The sequence below is a fragment of the Phyllopteryx taeniolatus genome, chromosome 3 (assembly GCF_024500385.1).
Source record: "Phyllopteryx taeniolatus isolate TA_2022b chromosome 3, UOR_Ptae_1.2, whole genome shotgun sequence".
In the NCBI taxonomy this organism is placed as follows: Eukaryota; Metazoa; Chordata; class Actinopteri; order Syngnathiformes; family Syngnathidae; genus Phyllopteryx; species Phyllopteryx taeniolatus.
Window position 1 is genome coordinate 16,644,720 of NC_084504.1, and position 18,802 is coordinate 16,663,521.

The 18,802-nt window shown below is 41.0% G+C and overlaps 1 protein-coding gene across 3 annotated transcripts in view; it reads right to left on the reverse strand.

Moving 5' to 3' along the window:
* Positions 1-954: 954 nt before the first annotated feature.
* Positions 955-18,802, reverse strand: part of si:dkey-40c11.2 (drebrin-like protein A) — a 51,821-nt gene continuing 33,973 nt past the window's right edge. For 2 of the 3 annotated variants that reach the window (XM_061767202.1, XM_061767204.1), the window contains 12 exons: positions 12,559-12,696; positions 11,551-11,628; positions 11,291-11,442; positions 11,104-11,158; positions 9,152-9,226; positions 8,964-9,072; positions 6,904-7,437; positions 6,064-6,513; positions 5,890-5,994; positions 5,681-5,808; positions 2,114-2,165; positions 955-1,998 (listed from right to left, as the gene is read on the reverse strand). In XM_061767202.1, the coding sequence (XP_061623186.1) occupies positions 1,862-1,998; positions 2,114-2,165; positions 5,681-5,808; positions 5,890-5,994; positions 6,064-6,513; positions 6,904-7,437; positions 8,964-9,072; positions 9,152-9,226; positions 11,104-11,158; positions 11,291-11,442; positions 11,551-11,628; positions 12,559-12,696 (2,013 nt within the window). In that variant the 3' untranslated portion in view covers positions 955-1,861. The remainder of the gene's footprint in view (positions 1,999-2,113; positions 2,166-5,680; positions 5,809-5,889; positions 5,995-6,063; positions 6,514-6,903; positions 7,438-8,963; positions 9,073-9,151; positions 9,227-11,103; positions 11,159-11,290; positions 11,443-11,550; positions 11,629-12,558; positions 12,697-18,802) is intronic. The other variant, XM_061767203.1, reaches the window with a different exon arrangement.

The window sequence follows — 18,802 nt, forward strand, 5'->3', positions numbered from 1 at the left end:
CATAGAACAACAATTCTCCGAATCTGTTGCAGTATCATTGTTAACGCTCACTGGTTCACGTTGCGCTTTTTAAGTCCCCAAGACATCAATCCAAATCTTGACCGTACTTCTTTGGTTTTACGACCTTTTTACGTCATGTCATCATCATCTGCGGAGGTTGAAAAAAGTAACAAGCCTATTTTGACAAAGTAAGTAGAAACTATGTTTTCAAATGTAGGGAGTGGCATTCAAAAATTGTCTGAAAAATAGAAACTCAAGTAAATTACAGACACCTGAAAAATCTATGTAAGGTACAAATAACGCAGTAATTGTACTTCATTACTTCCCACTACAGAATGTGAAAAGTAGATGATTCTGCATTGACAAAGTTTGAGTGTCATCAAATAAAAAATTCAAGATTGATTACTTTGCTACGTTTTTCTTCTTTTTGATTCAAAATGTCATTTGCCTGTGATCAGAAATTGTGCTCATTTAGTAACTTATTTACTTATGTGTATAGATGTGTTCCAATCTCACAAATTGTACATACATAATTAACTCAGATAAAACTGCTCCTTAAAAATATTTACATACTGTATTTGTTTTTATTTTGTTGAATTTTAATGAGTCACTGATGGTGTAGTGGTACACTCGCCTGACTTTGGTGCGGGCAGCGTGGGTTCAGTTCCCACTCAGTGACGGTGTGAATGTGAGTGCGAATGGTTGTCCGTGTCTATATGTGCCCTGCGACTGACTGGCGACCAGTTCAGGGTGTAGTCCGCCTTTCGCCCGAAGTCAGCTGGGATAGGCTCCAGCGACCCTAACCAGGATAAGCGGTGTTGAACTAGATGGATGTGTTTTAATGTTAATTTTGTGCCACTTACAGGGTGTCCTATAGGAAGTTTTCATTGTTTGATACTGAAAAATATACACCTTCTGTTGTATTTGATATTAAAAACATTGAACACGAAAGAATGGGATAGGAACATTTTAATAAAACTGTTTGTAGATGCTCTATTTTTGTAAGTCTGGAGTAAATACAAAGCAAATAACCGAACAACATACAATACACAACCCAAAAATGAATTTGTTGTTACTATACATTTTTTATATACAGTGTATGATTATATTTCAATCGATTATAGAATGAAGATGTTTTTCTGCATATCATCTGTGTTACATGACTTAATTAAAATCCAGGCGGAACAAAAAGAACTTAATCAAACGATGCAAGTATAGACATCCCCATGACAACAAAAAAAAACAGCATCGTCTCAAAGATTGATACAGGCAAATACGGAGGCTTTCAACTCTGCTGTTGTGTTCCGCAGCAGTTAATCAAGATATGAAAGACTGTCAGTAACAAATATAGTGGTGTAAAATATCTCAGGAAAGTTGGGCATATGATTATAAGTTTAAGTGTACGTACACGTACATCTTGATTATACACTGTATAGTTAAGAGCGGTGAAGTTTTAGTCATGAAAACCAAATGCTTATTATATGTTGAATAAAACAAAAACATCCACACACACACAATACAACATGTTTTTGTTTCTTACAAGAAAAAGCAAGTTTGTGATCATTTGTCATTGTGATATGATGTGATCCTGCCCACCACCATTCCTTAATAAAATATTTTGGTCCCCCCAAAAAAGGTCCTGACTGTTTTGTCTATGAATACGAGGTTTTGTAAGAGCTAATTTGTGAAAATATTGTCTATATTTTTTTAAATCAAAGAACATGAAAATGCAATCTTCACATTTTCTGGCAAATCCAGACTCCGTGGAAAGATCGCGATTAAATTGTGAGGGATAATGGCGTCCCTGAGAGTGTGAACGTGTGTGTGTATGTGTGTGTGCGTGTGTGTGCGTGCGTGGGTGCTATATGGGCTCCACATAATTGGCAGGGAACAAGCCTTGGCGGCCATCTTTGCTCCACCCCCTCCACCAAGCTTTATCCACCGTTTCCACGTCCCGGATGATGTCACCAGGTTCAAAGGAGATCTCAGAGTCGTCTTCTGTGGGAACCGCAAGATAATATACTGTGAAACCCGCTAATCACACAGTCATTACGGTAAGTGGAGGTACTTTATGTGCACAGGAGAGGAGATTATCCCCTAAGTGGCATTTTACCTGCATGGTAGTCGTACAGAGCTCTGACGCATATTTGTTGCTCCGCTAAAACCTTGAGTGGAGGGGAAAAATCACATTGAAATTAAAAAATTGTATGAGTGAATGGGATTTTATTATTACTATTCTAAAAATTCAAACAGTGGCCCTCACACTGACAACTGACAAAATCTTTGGCTTTGTTTTTTTTTTTTTTGGGTGATGGAGGAGAAGAGGAAAAGTATTACTACGACCTGTTTTGGTTTTGTTTGGATGTTTTATTGATGTCACCACACTAGGTTGCCACTAATGGGAAAGAGGGAAAGTGTACTGATAACGATCAAACAGGAATTGAAATTTGCTGCGACACATTTCTTTTTCTTTCACTTTTTTGTGACACCACCACAGTAGGTTGACACTGATGGCAAAGGGTAAATCTCAATAACCATTGAACAGAAAATGGATCTTGCTATGACATGTTTTGCTATTTTAGCTTTTTTGTGACTTCACCGCAGAAGGGTGACACCACACACCAAGCGATTGTGCACCGTGCAACTACCGCCGCGTTGCAAAAAAACTGCGAGCTTTTACGGGGTTTTGAGGCTCCACATACAATATACGGTATTGTTTTATTATTTTATTGAACCACAAAAACATGTCGCCATTGTCACGGAAGAACCAAAAGGGGTGACAATAAAGGAGAGAGTGAATATTTTTAGAGGCTATTGGCAATTATCAATTACCCCATTGACTGACTGCACATGTGCATTTCGGGGACAGACACTAACCACGCTTTGCTTTCTTGCCACATTATTTATCCATAAACATATTTTTTAAAATATTATTATATATCTATACACATTATTTGTACGGCTAGGCAGCACGGTCATAGCACCCCATCTGGATCCTGCAGATGCTTAGAACCTGGAATTTTTTTGTTTTTCTTTTTGTGAAACCTCATTTGCATTTTTGATTGGCTGTCACATCTGCAACTATGCAACACCGTTCATCGGCAATCTGAATTGCAGCAAAATCGGTGGCCACTCATCAAAACTGGATGCTGAACTCCTCACACTGTTCAACAATTCCGTCTGTTTCTGCTGCGTCTCTCGTGCGCCGTCCCTAAAGTAACAGTAAGTCAACATGTATAATAGAGACGAACAAAGCTGCGTTCAGAAGAGCCTCAACTTCTCGGAACACACAACATATTCGCCACTGTGCCGCGGAGCGGCGGCGGCACACGTCGGTCACACATCAGAGAAAATGTTGATTACAGAACATTTATTGTTTTCGTTTACTATATTTACGGTTATCTTGGTTGTTGTTTTTTTTACACTCTTATGATGTTATGAAGTAGATGTAAAAAAAATTCATTCACGCTCAACTTTCAGATCTTTGCTTCCATTACACGTCAAAGGCTGAGTAGTTTTATCCATCCATCCATTTTCTGAGCCGCTTCTCCTCACTAGGGTCGCGGGCGTGCTGGAGCCTATCCCAGCTGTCATCGGGCAGGAGGCGGGGTACACCCTGAACTGGTTGCCAGCCAATCGCAGGGCACATAGAAACAAACAACCATTCGCACTCACAGTCATGCCTACGGGCAATTTAGAGTCACCAATTAATGCATGTTTTTGGGATGTGGGAGGAAACCGGAGTGCCCGGAGAAAACCCACGCAGGCACGGGGAGAACATGCAAACTCCACACAGGCGGGGACGGGGATTGAACCCCGCACCTCAGAACTGTGAGGCTGACGCTCTAACCAGTCGGCCACCGTGCCGCCTGAGTAGTTTTATTTTAGTTTAATTTATTTACAGTTTACTGTATCTGTTTTTTTAACACTTCTATGACAGATAAGCATGTTAAAAGGTGACGTATTAAATGTCTCGACTGTGAATAAATGTTTCATGGCAAGAGTTTGACCCAGGTCTATATCCAGTATCTGTATTATACAGTCTGTTCCCTTTCTTTTCTCCCTTGCCAATTTACAACTACTGATTCACTCCAGAGTGAACCAAAAGTACATTACTCCACAGAGGGGGGGAAAAAAATTTCACTTTGCATACAATTAAGGTGAGCAGTAGTTCATAGAAATTACTAAGCCTGTTTGTTCTCAAAGGAGAGTTTACACTATTAGTGAGCAAGCTGGTCACATCTGGACCCAAACAGGCTTCTGGCTGAGGAAGGCTGAAGGAACATCACAAATATGGTCCGACAGGTGGAAATGAAACCACAGGAGCAAGAGAAAACGCCGGGTTTCAAGAGCAAAATAATTGATAGTCTCAGTTTCACTCGCAGGAAATACAACAAAAAGGAAGAACAAGGAACAGATTTCAATAGGAACTTCAAATGGAAAACTGAAAGAACTTTTTCTACTAGGTCAGTGATTCGAAAAGTGTGGCACCACTAGTGGGAGGCGAAAGAAACACTGACTAAATGTTTTAAATAGTGCATAATGTTACAGTGGATTAAACATTTTCTTTAATCCAGTACTGTAAATGTATTAAGTAAAGTTCAGTTATACAGTATTTAACTTTCTTACCACTGTACTAGGTTATTAACGCACTAGGTAAGGTAGCCAATCTAGAAGAACGTAAGTGTCGGATCGGAGCTGATTTGATGGTAGGAGCAGGGCTTGACTGACAAGCCCAATAAAAAAAAAAAAAACAGAAGCAACACAAGAAAATAAAGTGTAACTATTGAAACAAACTTGATCAACATGCAACATAAAGGAAACAGTGCAGACAGAATTGTACCAAGAAAATATGAAACATATGCAAGAATGTCAAGGGGTATGTAAGTGGTTTTTGGTCTTTTTGAGGGAAATGAAAATTATAGTGACTTTATTCTTTGATAAAAAAAAAAAATCCTTCCCATTGTTACTATAAGTGTTAAATATAAAATATGGATTTGCTGTGTAGAATAATATATTGGTTGGTTTAACCTCTTAATTTATATCTTACTTCATGATTTCTCACATAGTAGCAACAGTTTGAAAAGAGCATTGCTGCCATCTAAGGGATTTATGTGGAATTTATCACAGATGATCAAGATGTCCATTCAACAATTTTCACAGGAGCATAGCTATTTTATATATTTCCATGGACTTTATAATTGTATCAACTTTTATTTCCATTACTTTCAATGTTTTGTTTCTTGTGACACTCTAGAATAATGCTATGCCACCCTTTTCCTCAATTCACTATTGTTATTGTTTCATTTTCCACTAATGATTCTGATTCGGGGTGGCATGTTGTCTCCTAGCTTGCATGGGTTTTCTGCGGGTATTTCTGCTATCTCTAATATTCCGAAAACATGCATGTTATGGGGAATAATGCAAGGATTTATAAAATTGAAGGCTGAGTCATAAATATAGTTGGGCAGAATATATTTTGGCATAATCCTGACTAAAATAACCAGTGGTAGAAATTTGATGGATGGATCCGAATGGCAAAATTTACCCTCTGATTAGGTGTTATAACACCACCTTTTTTTTTTTTTTTTAAATTGACTTAGCCTGTGAATACATTTTTGTATAAACTGAAAGGGGATGTCATTTTTAGGTAAATTTATAAATAATGTTCAGTGTATACCTCTTGTCCATTTTCTGACATCTCCTTCTCTTCACCAATGTCGTCGCTCTCTGCAGCGTTGTGAAGGTCATAACACCCGCTCAGCTCTGGTGAGCTGATTTCAGCATCAGACGGGCTCAGAGATCTCCCTGAAGAACATCAGAGTAGGAATCACTGATTACTTTTAAAGTAGAGCAAATTATATGTTATGTATTGTACTTTCAACAGACCTATGCCATTCTCTTCTCCATTTGTGAACCCATTGCTTGGCAGGACCACTGTCTCGAGCTTGATGGTTTGACAAATGCGGTCCTCACCTGAAATTAAGATTTGACCTTCATCTTTTTATTACGTAAAAAATTGTTTGGCATTAGAACGCTAATAATGTAACGCTAAAAAAGTACCTGTCAGCTCGGACTTTTCCTCTTTTTCCAAAAGATCGCCAAGTTTATCTGGGCTCTGACGGTCCTCAAATCGGTCATTGTGTTCGCTATCTTCATTGACCTCCTCTTCATCGCCACACACTTTTTCAGTTGTTTCCTCTGGGGATGCAGGCTCGACTTCTTGCTCTGATTCTTCCTCCCGCACCATCTGCTCCTCCTTCACCTGCATCTGCTCCTCTGACTCAGCCTGGACTGGTTCATCAGTGGATATACAAGTTTGCGGTTGTACTTCAGGTTCCTCCTCTTCCTTCTCTTCCATGTCTACTTGCTCCTCATTCTCTTTCACATCTTCTTCCTCCTCTTCCTCCTCCTCCTTCTCCTCCACGTCATCTTCCTCCTCGTCTACTTCTAGCAGTACAGCTTGTGCTTTGTAGCCAGTGTCAGTATGCACAAACAAGGATGTATGAAGGTCTGTTGATGTATAAAAAAATGTGGTACAAAATTTTAACATTTAGAAACAGATAAAAGTCGAGTGTAACTTTTAAACGTAAGATGGCATCAAAGTGTATACAGGGTTTTACTTTAAGGTAGAATATGTTTTTCTTTTTATTGTGCCTGGCCTGTAGCAATATGGCTATGTGTAGCAGAACTCTGATTCAGTCTGTTGGCAGCGTTAACTGTGTGGAATGTTGTGGAATTGACTTTGGCACAAGCATCCATGCAACTTCAGTCTTTAATTTTTGAAAAGGGAAAAAATAGGTGAAATAATTCTTTGGCAAATTCATGAGCACGAGAAGTAGTTTATAAGCTTCACTTGTCATTATCGTTTAGAAAGTGTATTTTCACGAGTCGTTACCTTACCTGTGTTAAGCTGTGGTATCTCAGGCAGGGGAGATGATGGTGGCTGTGGAGGTGGACCTCCAAAGCAGAAAGTGGAGAGCTCTGGCTCGGTTGGAGTATTTGGGGGTGAGGGTGGCAGAACCCCGGGGAGTGACTCAGTAGGAATACTTGTTTCCGAGACAAAGAATGAGGAAGCTTCCAGATTAATGGAGACTGGCGGTGCAGAAGGCTCTGTGGGTGATGGAGCTTTGGTCTCAACAACATGCTGCTGGTTAGCAGGGGACACTACAGGCACTGGGGCTGAAGTCGGAGGGGCATTACGAAGCGGGGACATTGGCGGTGACACTTGTGGGAATTTGGTCCTGGTCGGAGAGGTGACAGGACGAAAAATGGGGCTTGTGGGAGGAGACGTGGCACCGATGGGGGAGGGAGAGGCGCGGGAGAAGGGGGAGACGAAGGGAGAGCTGAGTGGGGAGGATGGCGTGCTGTCCTCTGCTTTAGAGAAGATGAAAGCGGTGTCGGTCAGGCTGCGCTGGTATCGTCTGAATGGTTTACCTGGGGGAAACAGAAGTTCACATTGTAAAGTGGCAGTTTGGTATACAAAAATGGTGAGGCACCAACCACTTATGCCACTTTTCCAGTACCGACTCATCATCTTGACTCAGTTCTAAGTAGCTCTACTCACCTCAGTTTGGGGTGCTCAGTTTTCCACTTCAAAATAATAGCGCTGAACAGTGAAAACTATTGTACTATGAATGTACTGTATCTGTCTGAATGGGACACGCTAACAAACAACATTAGGAGCATGAGGGACCTCTGTTTGGTAGTTGGCCAGGCTAAGGTAAAGCTGTGCCATGCAGAGTAGGAACTGTTAAAGCGCCGAAGCATCCTTTGAGGGCTTTATTTAATTCTAATTCTAATTTCAAGTACTACATGGGGTCCTTGGTTCATGACGGAGTTCCGTTACTGCGACTGTGACGTAATCCAACGAGTCACTTGCCAGACACTTTCCAGCAGGAACAAGGAAAATACAATAACATGCATTTGATTTTTCACTTGGTAAAATCTTGCCCTGTTTAGAGCTGTATTTTTCGACTAGCTGTCTGTCTATCAATGAAGGAGGAAAACAGGCCCAACCACTCTCTGACTATCTACTAGAGACAGTAGACTCCACACTTAAAAATTTAGAACTGAAGAAGCCTTTTGGATTAAAGGTGAAACATCTTCAACAAACAAGGGGAGCCGCCTCGATTCAACCTTTGAGGAGAACCATGACCTGGATGACTGAGAATCGACACAGACACGCTCTCTGACTTGGCTGACCAGGTGCCTGGAGGTTAGCCGGCTAGGCTAACAACAATGGCAGTAGCAGAGTGCAGTTTCGCCCATAAGAGGCAAAAAAAATGTAGTATTTACAAAAAACAGATGTGGAACAGCATTTCACCAAAGTCCACAGCACTTTCTCCCGGGTCTTTCCCATAAAGAGAAGGTAAATAAGCTGTAAACTACTTGTCAAAAACAACAGTCTCTTGTGAATTAAACCGACAAAGACAGAGCATCAACGGACGCATCATTTAAAGTCAAACACATCCTGACCAAGTACGAAAACTCCTTCACCGATGGCGGGATCATGAAAAAGCTAATCATCATACGGGGATCTTAAAAATAAGACAGACATTCTGTCCGCTATGTTGATGTTTACAAATTGGATACAGGATAAAGCATATACTGTATTATACATGGAGGTTTCATTCATTGAAGTTTTAAAATGCGCTACAGTTGTATGAAATTGCATCAATTGATACAATTTTGGTGAATTATTTTGCACATCATGAACCCTTTATTACCATTTTTTATGCGTGTTATAAGCAAAAGAAGCCTATCATTATTGTGCTATAAAAATTAGTAATGTTGATAAATGGTACTAAACATGACTACTTCTCCTAATACGTTTGCTGTGTAAAAGTTGCTCACAGAAGATAAAATATTGTAGACCCATGTCATAGCACCTTTTGCTCAAACTAGACTTTTCAGTCAATACATCTAAGCCTGAATAGAGTCAATGATTGGTGTATACAAACCAGCACGTGAAGATCCAGGGCTGGTTGGACTTCGTGATGACGATGACGACAGCTGCCTGAAGAACTCCCGAGGGTTCATGGAGCGTTGGGACACTAACACTGCTGCCTCCTACAAATGCATAGATGTCACTGATAGCCAACATTTACCAATTAATATGTCGCTGCCAAATGATTCATTCTTGACTTACAGCAGCCTTCTCTATGGACTCACTCCTTCTCAGATGAGCCCTCATGTCATCCTCATGCTCTCTCTGCTGTTGCTCCTGAGACATTTAAACAATTTGGTTTATGTACAACGGATCCTCACTTTACACTAAAGTTCCACTACTACAGCGTGTTCTGACTTTTGGGTTTTATCATTGGCATAAACAAATGGCGCGGCACGGTGGAAGACTGGTTAGAGCGTCAGCCTCACAGTTCTGAGGACCGGGGTTCAATACCTGGCCCCGCCTGTGTGGAGTTTGCGTGTTCTCCCCGTGCCTGCGTGGGTTTTCTTCGGGCACTCCGGTTTCCTCCCACATCCCAAAAATATGCATGAATTGGAGACTCTAAATTGCCCGTAGGTGTGAATGTGAGTGCGAATGGTTGTTTGTTTGTATGTGCGAATGGTTGTTTGTTTGTATGTGCCCTAAGATTGACTGGCAACCAGTTCAGGGTGTACCCCGCCTCCTGCCCGATGATAGCTGGGATAGGCTCCAGCACGCCTGCGACCCTAGTGAGGAGAAGCGGCTCAGAAAATGGATGGATGGATAAACATATGGCGAAGAAACGCATATCGACAGATAGTATTATAATACTCACAGGCATATATTCTTTATCGTCTGTAAAGATATATAAACAGACAATATAAACATATACATATAAACAGACAATATAATATTACTGCGGCTTACTGAGGAATTGTTACCGTCTCCATGTACTGTATATCTGTATGTCTTTATTATACTGCCCACCAGAAGGAACAGCACAATGTCCATTGAATTGAAGCAAAGAAAATATGGCATGTTTTGTTTATTCTCTTTTATTCTTTCCCTTCTTTTTACAATATTATAGAGGGCGGGCAGCACGGTAGATGCCTTGTTAGAACAGTTCTAAGGACCAGGGTTCCAATCTGGCCTCGCCCGTGTGGAGTTTGCATGTTGCATGTCCCCGTGCCACCGTGGGTTTTCTCCAGGTACTCCAGTTTCCTCCCACATTACAAAAACATGCACGGTAGGTTAATTGAAGACTCTAAATTGTCCATCGGTGTGGATGTGAGTACGAATGGATATTTGTCTATGTCTGCTCTGCGATTGGCTGGTGACCAGTTCAGGGTGTACCGCGCCTCTCACCTCATGTCAGCTGAGGCGCCAGCTCACCCACGACCCTAGTGAGGATAAGCGGCTCAGAAAATGGATGGATGGATAATAGAGTGCTATTTTTTTGTATTAAGAAGACATTACAATTTTTTTTGGGGGGGAGGCTAAAATGGACTACTGGCATTTCCATTCATTTCAATGGTGAAAGATTATTTGAGATACTTAAATATATATATATTTGTTTTGAGTTACGACCGTCGTCACGGAACAAATTAAATTCCTATCTCAACACAAAACTGTATACCATAGGTTATTCCATCATTAACCTAAAATAAGACAGTTGTAATGCCAATAATAACTGTAAATATTTGTATGAAAAATACCTCTTGGTCGTAAATAGAAATTTTAAAAAAACAATGAAATGAAAAACAGCAAGTACAGTGGTAACTGAGCGTGCCTTCTTTTGTCGCGTGACCACGTATTATTACGCCGCATGCTGTTCATAACCCTGATATGTCGGGACCATCGTAAACTGAGGACAACCTACATTTGTATTAAAAAGTAAATTACTGAAGGAATACAGAAGTGGAAATTGAAAGCACTTTTCTTATAATAATATGTATGTAGATCCTCCAAAACAGCTTACATAAACCACTAACAAAAAAGGATTACATGTATTTACACTTTTTTTCTTTGTTGAGACAATGCATTTGGCTGGCGACCAGTGCAGGGTGTACCCTGCCGCTTGCCCAAAGTCAGCTGGGATAGGTTTCCGCTCACCTGTGACCCTAATGAGGACAAGCACTACAGAAAATGGATGGACGAGAAAACATGTCACCCACCCATCTAAATTTTTCCTTTCTGCGCAGCTCTTCCTGTTGTTCTGCCTGCTTTTGTCTGCAAGACAGTAAAAATGAGTGAAAAACAATTGGACATTTGAAGTGTACACAATCACACACCTGCCACATAAACAAGACAACACACATCCACTCAGTGCTTGCAAAGCGAGGCGAGGGGCCTTGTTTTCACCTTTGCTCCTCTATCATCTGCAGTTTCTCATTCATTTTTCGATCTCGCTCTTCTGATTCCTTCCGTTCCTTTAAAACGCGTTCTCTTTCGAGCCGCCGTCTCTCATCAACAGCTCGTCTCCTCTCCTCTTCCTTCCTCAGTTCTTCTTCTCGCTGACAAAATGAAGAAAACTGTGAGTACTGCTAATGTGACGGTGCATCCATGCATTACACCATGGCTAAGTCAAGAAAGTAATATGAGAAAAGCCTCTATTAAAATACCTCTGCACGTGCCCAAAAGGAGTCTCTGTTGATAAGTCTCATCTCCATTGCAGCATTGGTCTTCCTGTAGTTTGTACCCTTCGGAGTAAAAATAACATTTTTCGATTAAATGTAACACCTACCTGCCATGTCATTAGGTACAGTGCATCAGCACAACATAATGAGATCCAATACAAGAGCTGTATCAAACAGTCTTCCTTTATAAAAATAATGGTGCTCAGTTTTGATTCATAATAGTAGTTAAACATCTATCTAATTCATCAGTCGACCAATAAAGCTCCTGGTTCAACTAGAATTGGTCCTTTTCCTCATGCTGTTTACATTTTGATATCATGAGACCAAGACTACACCTAACAATTGATCAAGAGTACAGAACCATTGTGTGGTTTTGAAAAGGATGCTTTCAGAGGGAAGTGGCCTCTGTGCTTAAACTGTCACCAGCAGGTTGCAACTGAGCTACAGAGAGACTGGAAGAGTCACAGAAAGGCAAACAAGTGGACCTTCTTGGAAATGTATAATTGGTCAATTCATGGATCAAACACCAGTTGTGAATTTTTCCATTCAGCTCCTTCTCAGAGAACAGCAAGCTGTGCAAAAGGTACTGAAACATTGAACAGTTGGTCATGTGCATTCAAGGGTTTAGCGAAAAAGAGTCAAATTAAGTTCACCTGTGACGGTTATCGTGTATTTTAGGTGCTACCTAAACATTTGCCACCTCATGAAATTAGAATATTACACATGAAACAATCCAAATTATTTTTAATATAGAAACTAGGTAGGAATGGCCTTTTTAAGTATTTCCTGTGTTTAATTAATCTTTGATATGGATAATATAACATGTTTTCCATGATATTCAAATTTATTCAGATGCATCTATACATATAAACTTCCCAAAGCATATTGTGTCTGATAAATCAAGACGCTAACACCCGACCGTCATACAAATCATTTACAAAGTAAGTCTCTGCCCCCATCTAGTGGTCACGAGGAAGGTCGCCAGCTACTCACAACTATGTCCTCCCTTTCTGAGAACCTGGAGCTCTTCTTGGTCCACTGAGGATGGGCTTGGTTCTTGCTGAGCTCAGCTCTTATTTTCTCCTCTGTCACGTCATCTGCTTTGTGCGCACTAATGAAGGCGTGCGCCTCCTACATGTGAGAATGGAGGACAGCAATTAGGGTATGACAAACGTGAATATAATGTTACATAGCATAGGTGCTCATGCACGAACACCATAGTCCCATAACACAAGCGCATAAAAAGGGGCCTCTGGTGGTTTTCACTTGGATGGATCTGAAGTTATGCAAACTCGGAGCCAAACTGTTGTGCAACTAAGGATGGTGGGAGAGGGAAAATAAAGTCTAACTTGGTTGCCAGTGTCAGAATGTGAATGTGTACAGACAGTAGAGGGAGCAATGGAAAAATATCAAAAGCTCATTAAGGAATGAACTCTTGTTTCTGTTTGCTGGTGTTTAAAAAAAACTGCAGATAACGTCCACCTAGAGTTCTCAAACTTTTTACACCAAGTACCACCTCCAGAAATTATTAGCTCTCCAAGTAACACCATCATGACAATGTTAAAACACAGTAGCTTGAAAGGCCTAGCCTTAAAGCTATAACCCACAACTATTTTTTGTTAAAAAAACAACAAAAAAAACATTACAAGAGTAGAGTAGATGACAGAATGCTGATTAAGCCTATCAGCTTCTGACACACCTTGGTATATTTTTCAATATTTATTTTTTTATATTTAGTGACTATCCTATACATTCCGCGCTGTATTACTTATTGGCACTCTAAAATGACATGACGGAAATGTCATATTTTACCTAAGGGCAGGCCCGTACAGTATATGGACAGCGCGCAGAGGTCGTCTGAGAGCCATAGAGAAAAGAGAAAGCATGTGGGGTTGGAATGAGGCCGAAGAAACACTTAGCCTACGTGATATCGAAGCGACGAAGGATTTGTTGTAATGCTGAATTCCAGCGTTAGGTGGTGGCAGAAATAGTGGATTATAGCTTTAATAAAAAATTAGTTTTTTTTATTCCCATCCATCCATTTCCTACACCGCTTCTCCTCACTAGGATCGCGGGTCTGCTGGACCCTATCCCAGCTAACTGCGAGCAGGGGGTGGGGTACACCCTGAACTGGTCACCACCTAATCGCAGGGCACATATAAACAGACAACCATTCCCACTCACATTCATACTTGCGGACAATTTAGAGGCTTCGATCAATCTAGCATGCATGTTTTTGGGATGTGAGACAAAACCGGCGAACCCGGAGAAAACCCACGCAGGCACGGGGAGAACATGCACAGCCGATGCCGGATTTGAACCCGGGTCCTCATAACTGTGAGGCGAATGTGCTAACCAGTCGCCCACCGTGCCGCGTCTTTTATTCCCAAAACATTTATTTTAAATTATTGTAAGCCACTGTAATATGCACAGTGGTTACAAAAGTGTACACACCCTCTTATAACTGGGAATATGACTGTCAGAATTAACCAATTACAATCAAACGGCACACAACTTCCTAAGTGCCTCTAATGATCCCCTCAAAAATTCTGATGTTCTAGTAGGGTTTTCCTGCCTTTTGGGTTTTTTCTAGCAGAAGCCGGAAGGTTTTGTGATAAAACTGTGTAGTAATTGGAACTGTTCATAATTGACTCAGGCCCTACTCCCAGCTGAAGAAAAACAGCCTTAAAGTATGATGTTGCCACCACAATGCGTCACTAAGGCTAATAATGCACTTAAATATAGGGGGGAAAAAACTGTACTTAAATGATTCAATTCCAACCTAACTCAATCAAAATTGTACCTAAATAAATGTTTGAAAACAAAAAGTAATTACAGATGAGGGGGCACGGTGGCCGACTGGTTAGAGCGTCTGCCTCACAGTTCTCAGGAGCGGGGTTCAATCTCATGGAGTTTGCATGTTCTCCCTGTGCCTGCGTGGGTTTTCTCCGGGCTCTCCGGTTTCCTCCCACATCCCAAAAACATGCATAGTAGGTTAATTGAAGTCTCTAAATTGCCCCTAGGTGTGAATGTGAGTGCGGATGGTTGTTTGTTTATGTGTGCCTTGCGATTGGCTGGCAACCAGTTCAGGGTGTACCCCGCCTCCTGCCCGAAGATAGCTGGGATAGGCTCCAGCACTCCCGCGACCCTTGTGAGGATAAGCGGCTCAGAAAATGGATGGATGGATGAGTTACAGATGAATAGCAAATGTATTGTACCATATTTTCACGACCATAGGGCGCACTTAAAAGTCTTGAATTTTCTCCAAAATGCGACGCGCCTTATGTGTGCGCCGCACCTTATGTGTGGGCCAAGTTCCAACATCTATGAATGTTGTTGTGTGATGAGCGCTCCGCTTGACTATTTTTTTTTTTTTTTTAGCATTTCCTGCCGACACGCTGCTCACACAGAGGAAAAGCAAACGTGGCTGAGGACAGGGGAAGGGTGCGTGAAGTAGGACGCTAAAGCCACGCCCCCGTAGGTATATAGCGCCGGGGTGTTTCTTTTGTTTGTTTGTTTTTTGTTTTTTTACCGCCTGACTGACTGGGAGCATTTCCAGGGTGTGCATTGTGCAAAACAACATCGGTTTGGCTAAGAACCCCCGAAAATGTCACCTACGAAGAGACACGCTTACAAATCACAGTTTAAACTGCAAGCTATCAGTTACACGGAGGAACATGGGTATCGAGCAGCCGCGAGAGAATTCAAGATCAACAAATCCATCGTTCGCAAGTGGAGGAAGCAGGAAAACAAGCTTTGCCAAGTCAAGAAGACGAAGCTGAGTTTCCGCGGAAAAAAAAGAAAAACAAAACGCGGAAACAAGGCGAGGTGGCCCGAGTTGGAAGACCAACTCGAGCAATGGATTAATGAGCAAAGAACAGCCGGGAGAAGCGTCTCTACAGTCACAATTCGACTGAGTGCAATAACTCGGGGCTTGCCATCATTCCGGGAGGCTTGACGAACCGCTGGACATCCATGTAAACAGGGCGTTCAAAGTGAAGTGAGTGGCGTGGGAACCATGGATGACAGATGGCGAACACAGCTTTACTAAGGCTAGGAGGCAGCGGCGGGTGAGTTACGCCACAATTTGTGAATGAATTGTGGATGCTTGGGCAAACGTGTCTGCTTGCACTGTTGTCCGAGCTTTCGCACGGCAACGAGACTGACTCGAACCTGCCGTGTTTGATGGAGAACTTGCCCAGCTGTTCATTTCAGATACAGAAGATGAGGACTTTGATGGATTTGTGGATGAGTATTGATCAAAAATTAACGTGAGTACATTGTTAAATACTTAAATAAAGTACAACCGAACTCAGTTTTGCTCCTGCTGCCTTTTTAAAAACATTGTTTTAGCGGGCATGCATGCTACCGTATGTTTTAAGCTAGCGTATGTTTTACCATCCCTGCGCCCAATAATACGATACGGTGTGCCTTATGTATGTGTTAAGTACAGAAATAGACCCCGTAACTGAGACTGCGGCTTTTAATACGGTGCGCCCTATGGTCGTGAAAATCCAGTACTTAAAAAGTTAAATACAACTGAACTGCATCTATTATATTCTACGTGAAAAGTCAAGAAATAACTTTACTGGATTGAAGAAGAAGTATACCTGTAAGATTATGCGTAGTTAGAAAATTAACACTGCGCTTACATGTAAGATGATAAAAGAAATGAGGCTTCCTCTGCTTTAGCGACAGTTGTACCTTTGGACTGAATAGTGGACTTTGCGTTGAACAAGAGGGAGCCGATGCACCACACTTTGAGAATCGTTGACTTAGAATAAGTCCAGGCTTGTTGATGGAGAAGACAATCACAGCTTTGAGTCGGCGACAAGGGCACTAAACATCTACCCCATAATGTCACATTGGAGCAGTATATCACCCATACCACTCCTAACTGTACAATAAAGTAATACAGTAAGATACACAGACAAGTCTGTGAGTGATAGCAGGGACTCATGAAAATCACAGTAAGAACACCACAAATATACAGCCAAAACTATGATTGGTATGGAGCAGTTTTGAAATCAAATGTTTCCTCACAATGGCCACACCTCTGTTTGCATGAGTCATTGACGCATAAAGGTGTTACATGGGTGTTAAGGGTATACTATGCACATAAATGTATGTCGCAGAGCAGCTTGACATATTTTACATAACAGAACAGATGTCTGCACCTAGAAGCTATCTCCCTGCTCAGGAATGAATTTCACCTTGGTTTTACACTCATGATAAGTACAGTGGAACCGCTTAAGTCGATTGCCCCTGAGGTAAGAATTTTAATACTTACTTAACCTAATGTTTTAGAAAGTGTGAGGAAGCTGGAATACCCAGGGGAAAAAAGTATGGGGAGAACACGTACACAGAGGAAGCCCACAGTCAAGATTTGAACCCAAACCTCAGAAATGTAAATTGACTGTACTAACCACTAGGCCAAAGTGAGGACCAACCCCATTTCCTTATTACAAATATAATAATGATAAAACAAACATCATTTGTGAATCCAAATTAAACATCATTAATTAAACAATCATAAATTGGGATAGACTTCTTATTTTCCCTGTATTATGACAATAAAGATCCAAATTCAATTTGATTATTATTATTCATGTTAGAAGTATGCTTCCAAGAATTGTCAGGTGTCCGAATACTTTAGTCTACATTGTCTATTGGGCATGTGACTGATGTGTATCTGTCGTCAGCAAGGGTCCACTTTAGGGAGGTATAAATATGCAAATGTACTTATTTAAATTATGAAATATCCACATATAAGGCAGGACAGGGAAATAGTGGTTAGCACATCTGCCTCACAGTTCTGAGGATTGGGGGTTCGAATTTCAGCTTGGTACTTTGGCTTCCTCCCACATTCCAAAAACATACGTTAGGTTAGCTGAAGACTCTAAAACGCCCACCGGTGTTAATGTGACTGTGATTGGTTGCTTGACCTGTGTGCTCTGTGATTGGCTGGCAACCAGTCCAGGGGGCACCCCGCCTCTTGCCCAAGCTCACCATCCTAATGAAGACAAGCACTATAGAAAGGAGATGGATGGCCATACAGTACATAAATACTCACTGATTACTTTATATGACACTTGGATGTTCGTAATGGTACAGATTGTACTGAATATTTCCACAAAATTAACAAATATTTACAAAAAAATCTCAAACAGTCAAAGTTGTTTCTTGTCCTGTGAGCCACCACATGAAAACCATCCAAGTAGTTTATCATGCCACAGACCAACCACCTAACTAACAATAAATAATAAAAACACAAGAGTTCTCCAATTAAAGCTCCAAACAAGCAATAAAGGACACTTAAGCTAACTACTGAAAGCACTTCCGGCTTCCTTATTTACAATAAATGCACTGTTCTTTGTTGAGTAGAAAATCTCCTGTTCCACCTTATAAACCTGTGGCCTCATGCCAAGCTGCTATAATGTGGGTATAATGAAGTCAAAGACAAATGTTACAAAAACACTGCACTCGTCCCATGCACTCATTTTCTGTTTCTTTAGCCTTTTTGTATCTACCTTCTCATCGCAACCCTTGTGCTTGGATTGTGTCTGTTATTTGAGTTGAAACGTGCAACAATGGAAACATCTGCACCCTATTCACATGTTAGCTTTCAATGGAGCAAAATATGGAACACACCCAGGACTCGCTTTGACACAACTCCCGCATCGGCTAGCTGAGACACGCAGTATCCAAAGAAAGAAAAGATGGAAAGAAAGATAGAATTGCGATGGAATGAAGCGTAAACGACAGTTCAGTTGTACTTTAGAAATTTTGCGAACTGTTTTTTAGGTACAATTTTTAACTTTTATGTCTAATACATTTTAATTGAATCATCATTTAAGTACAGTTTTTTTCTTATATTTAAGCGGAGTATTAATGTTTAGACTGCATAATTTCACAGTAGCTTACAATAATAGTAAATATACTGTCTAAAACCTCTGTCTCGTTTTTGATGAACACTTGGGCCAACTGTGCTGCTAATAATGGTAACAATGGTGGTACTTTGAGAGCTTTTTACGTGATACTTTGTGTAAAAGGTTGGAGAATCACGGATTTAGGGCAATGGGTCTCCAACGTTTTACACCTAATACCACCTTAAAAACGACTTTCCTCTCCAAGTACCACCACAACGACCAACATTAAAATATAGTAACGTAGTAAGCCTAAGGATTGATTAAAAAAAAAAAACACAGGTTTTATTCCTATAAGGTACTATATGTTT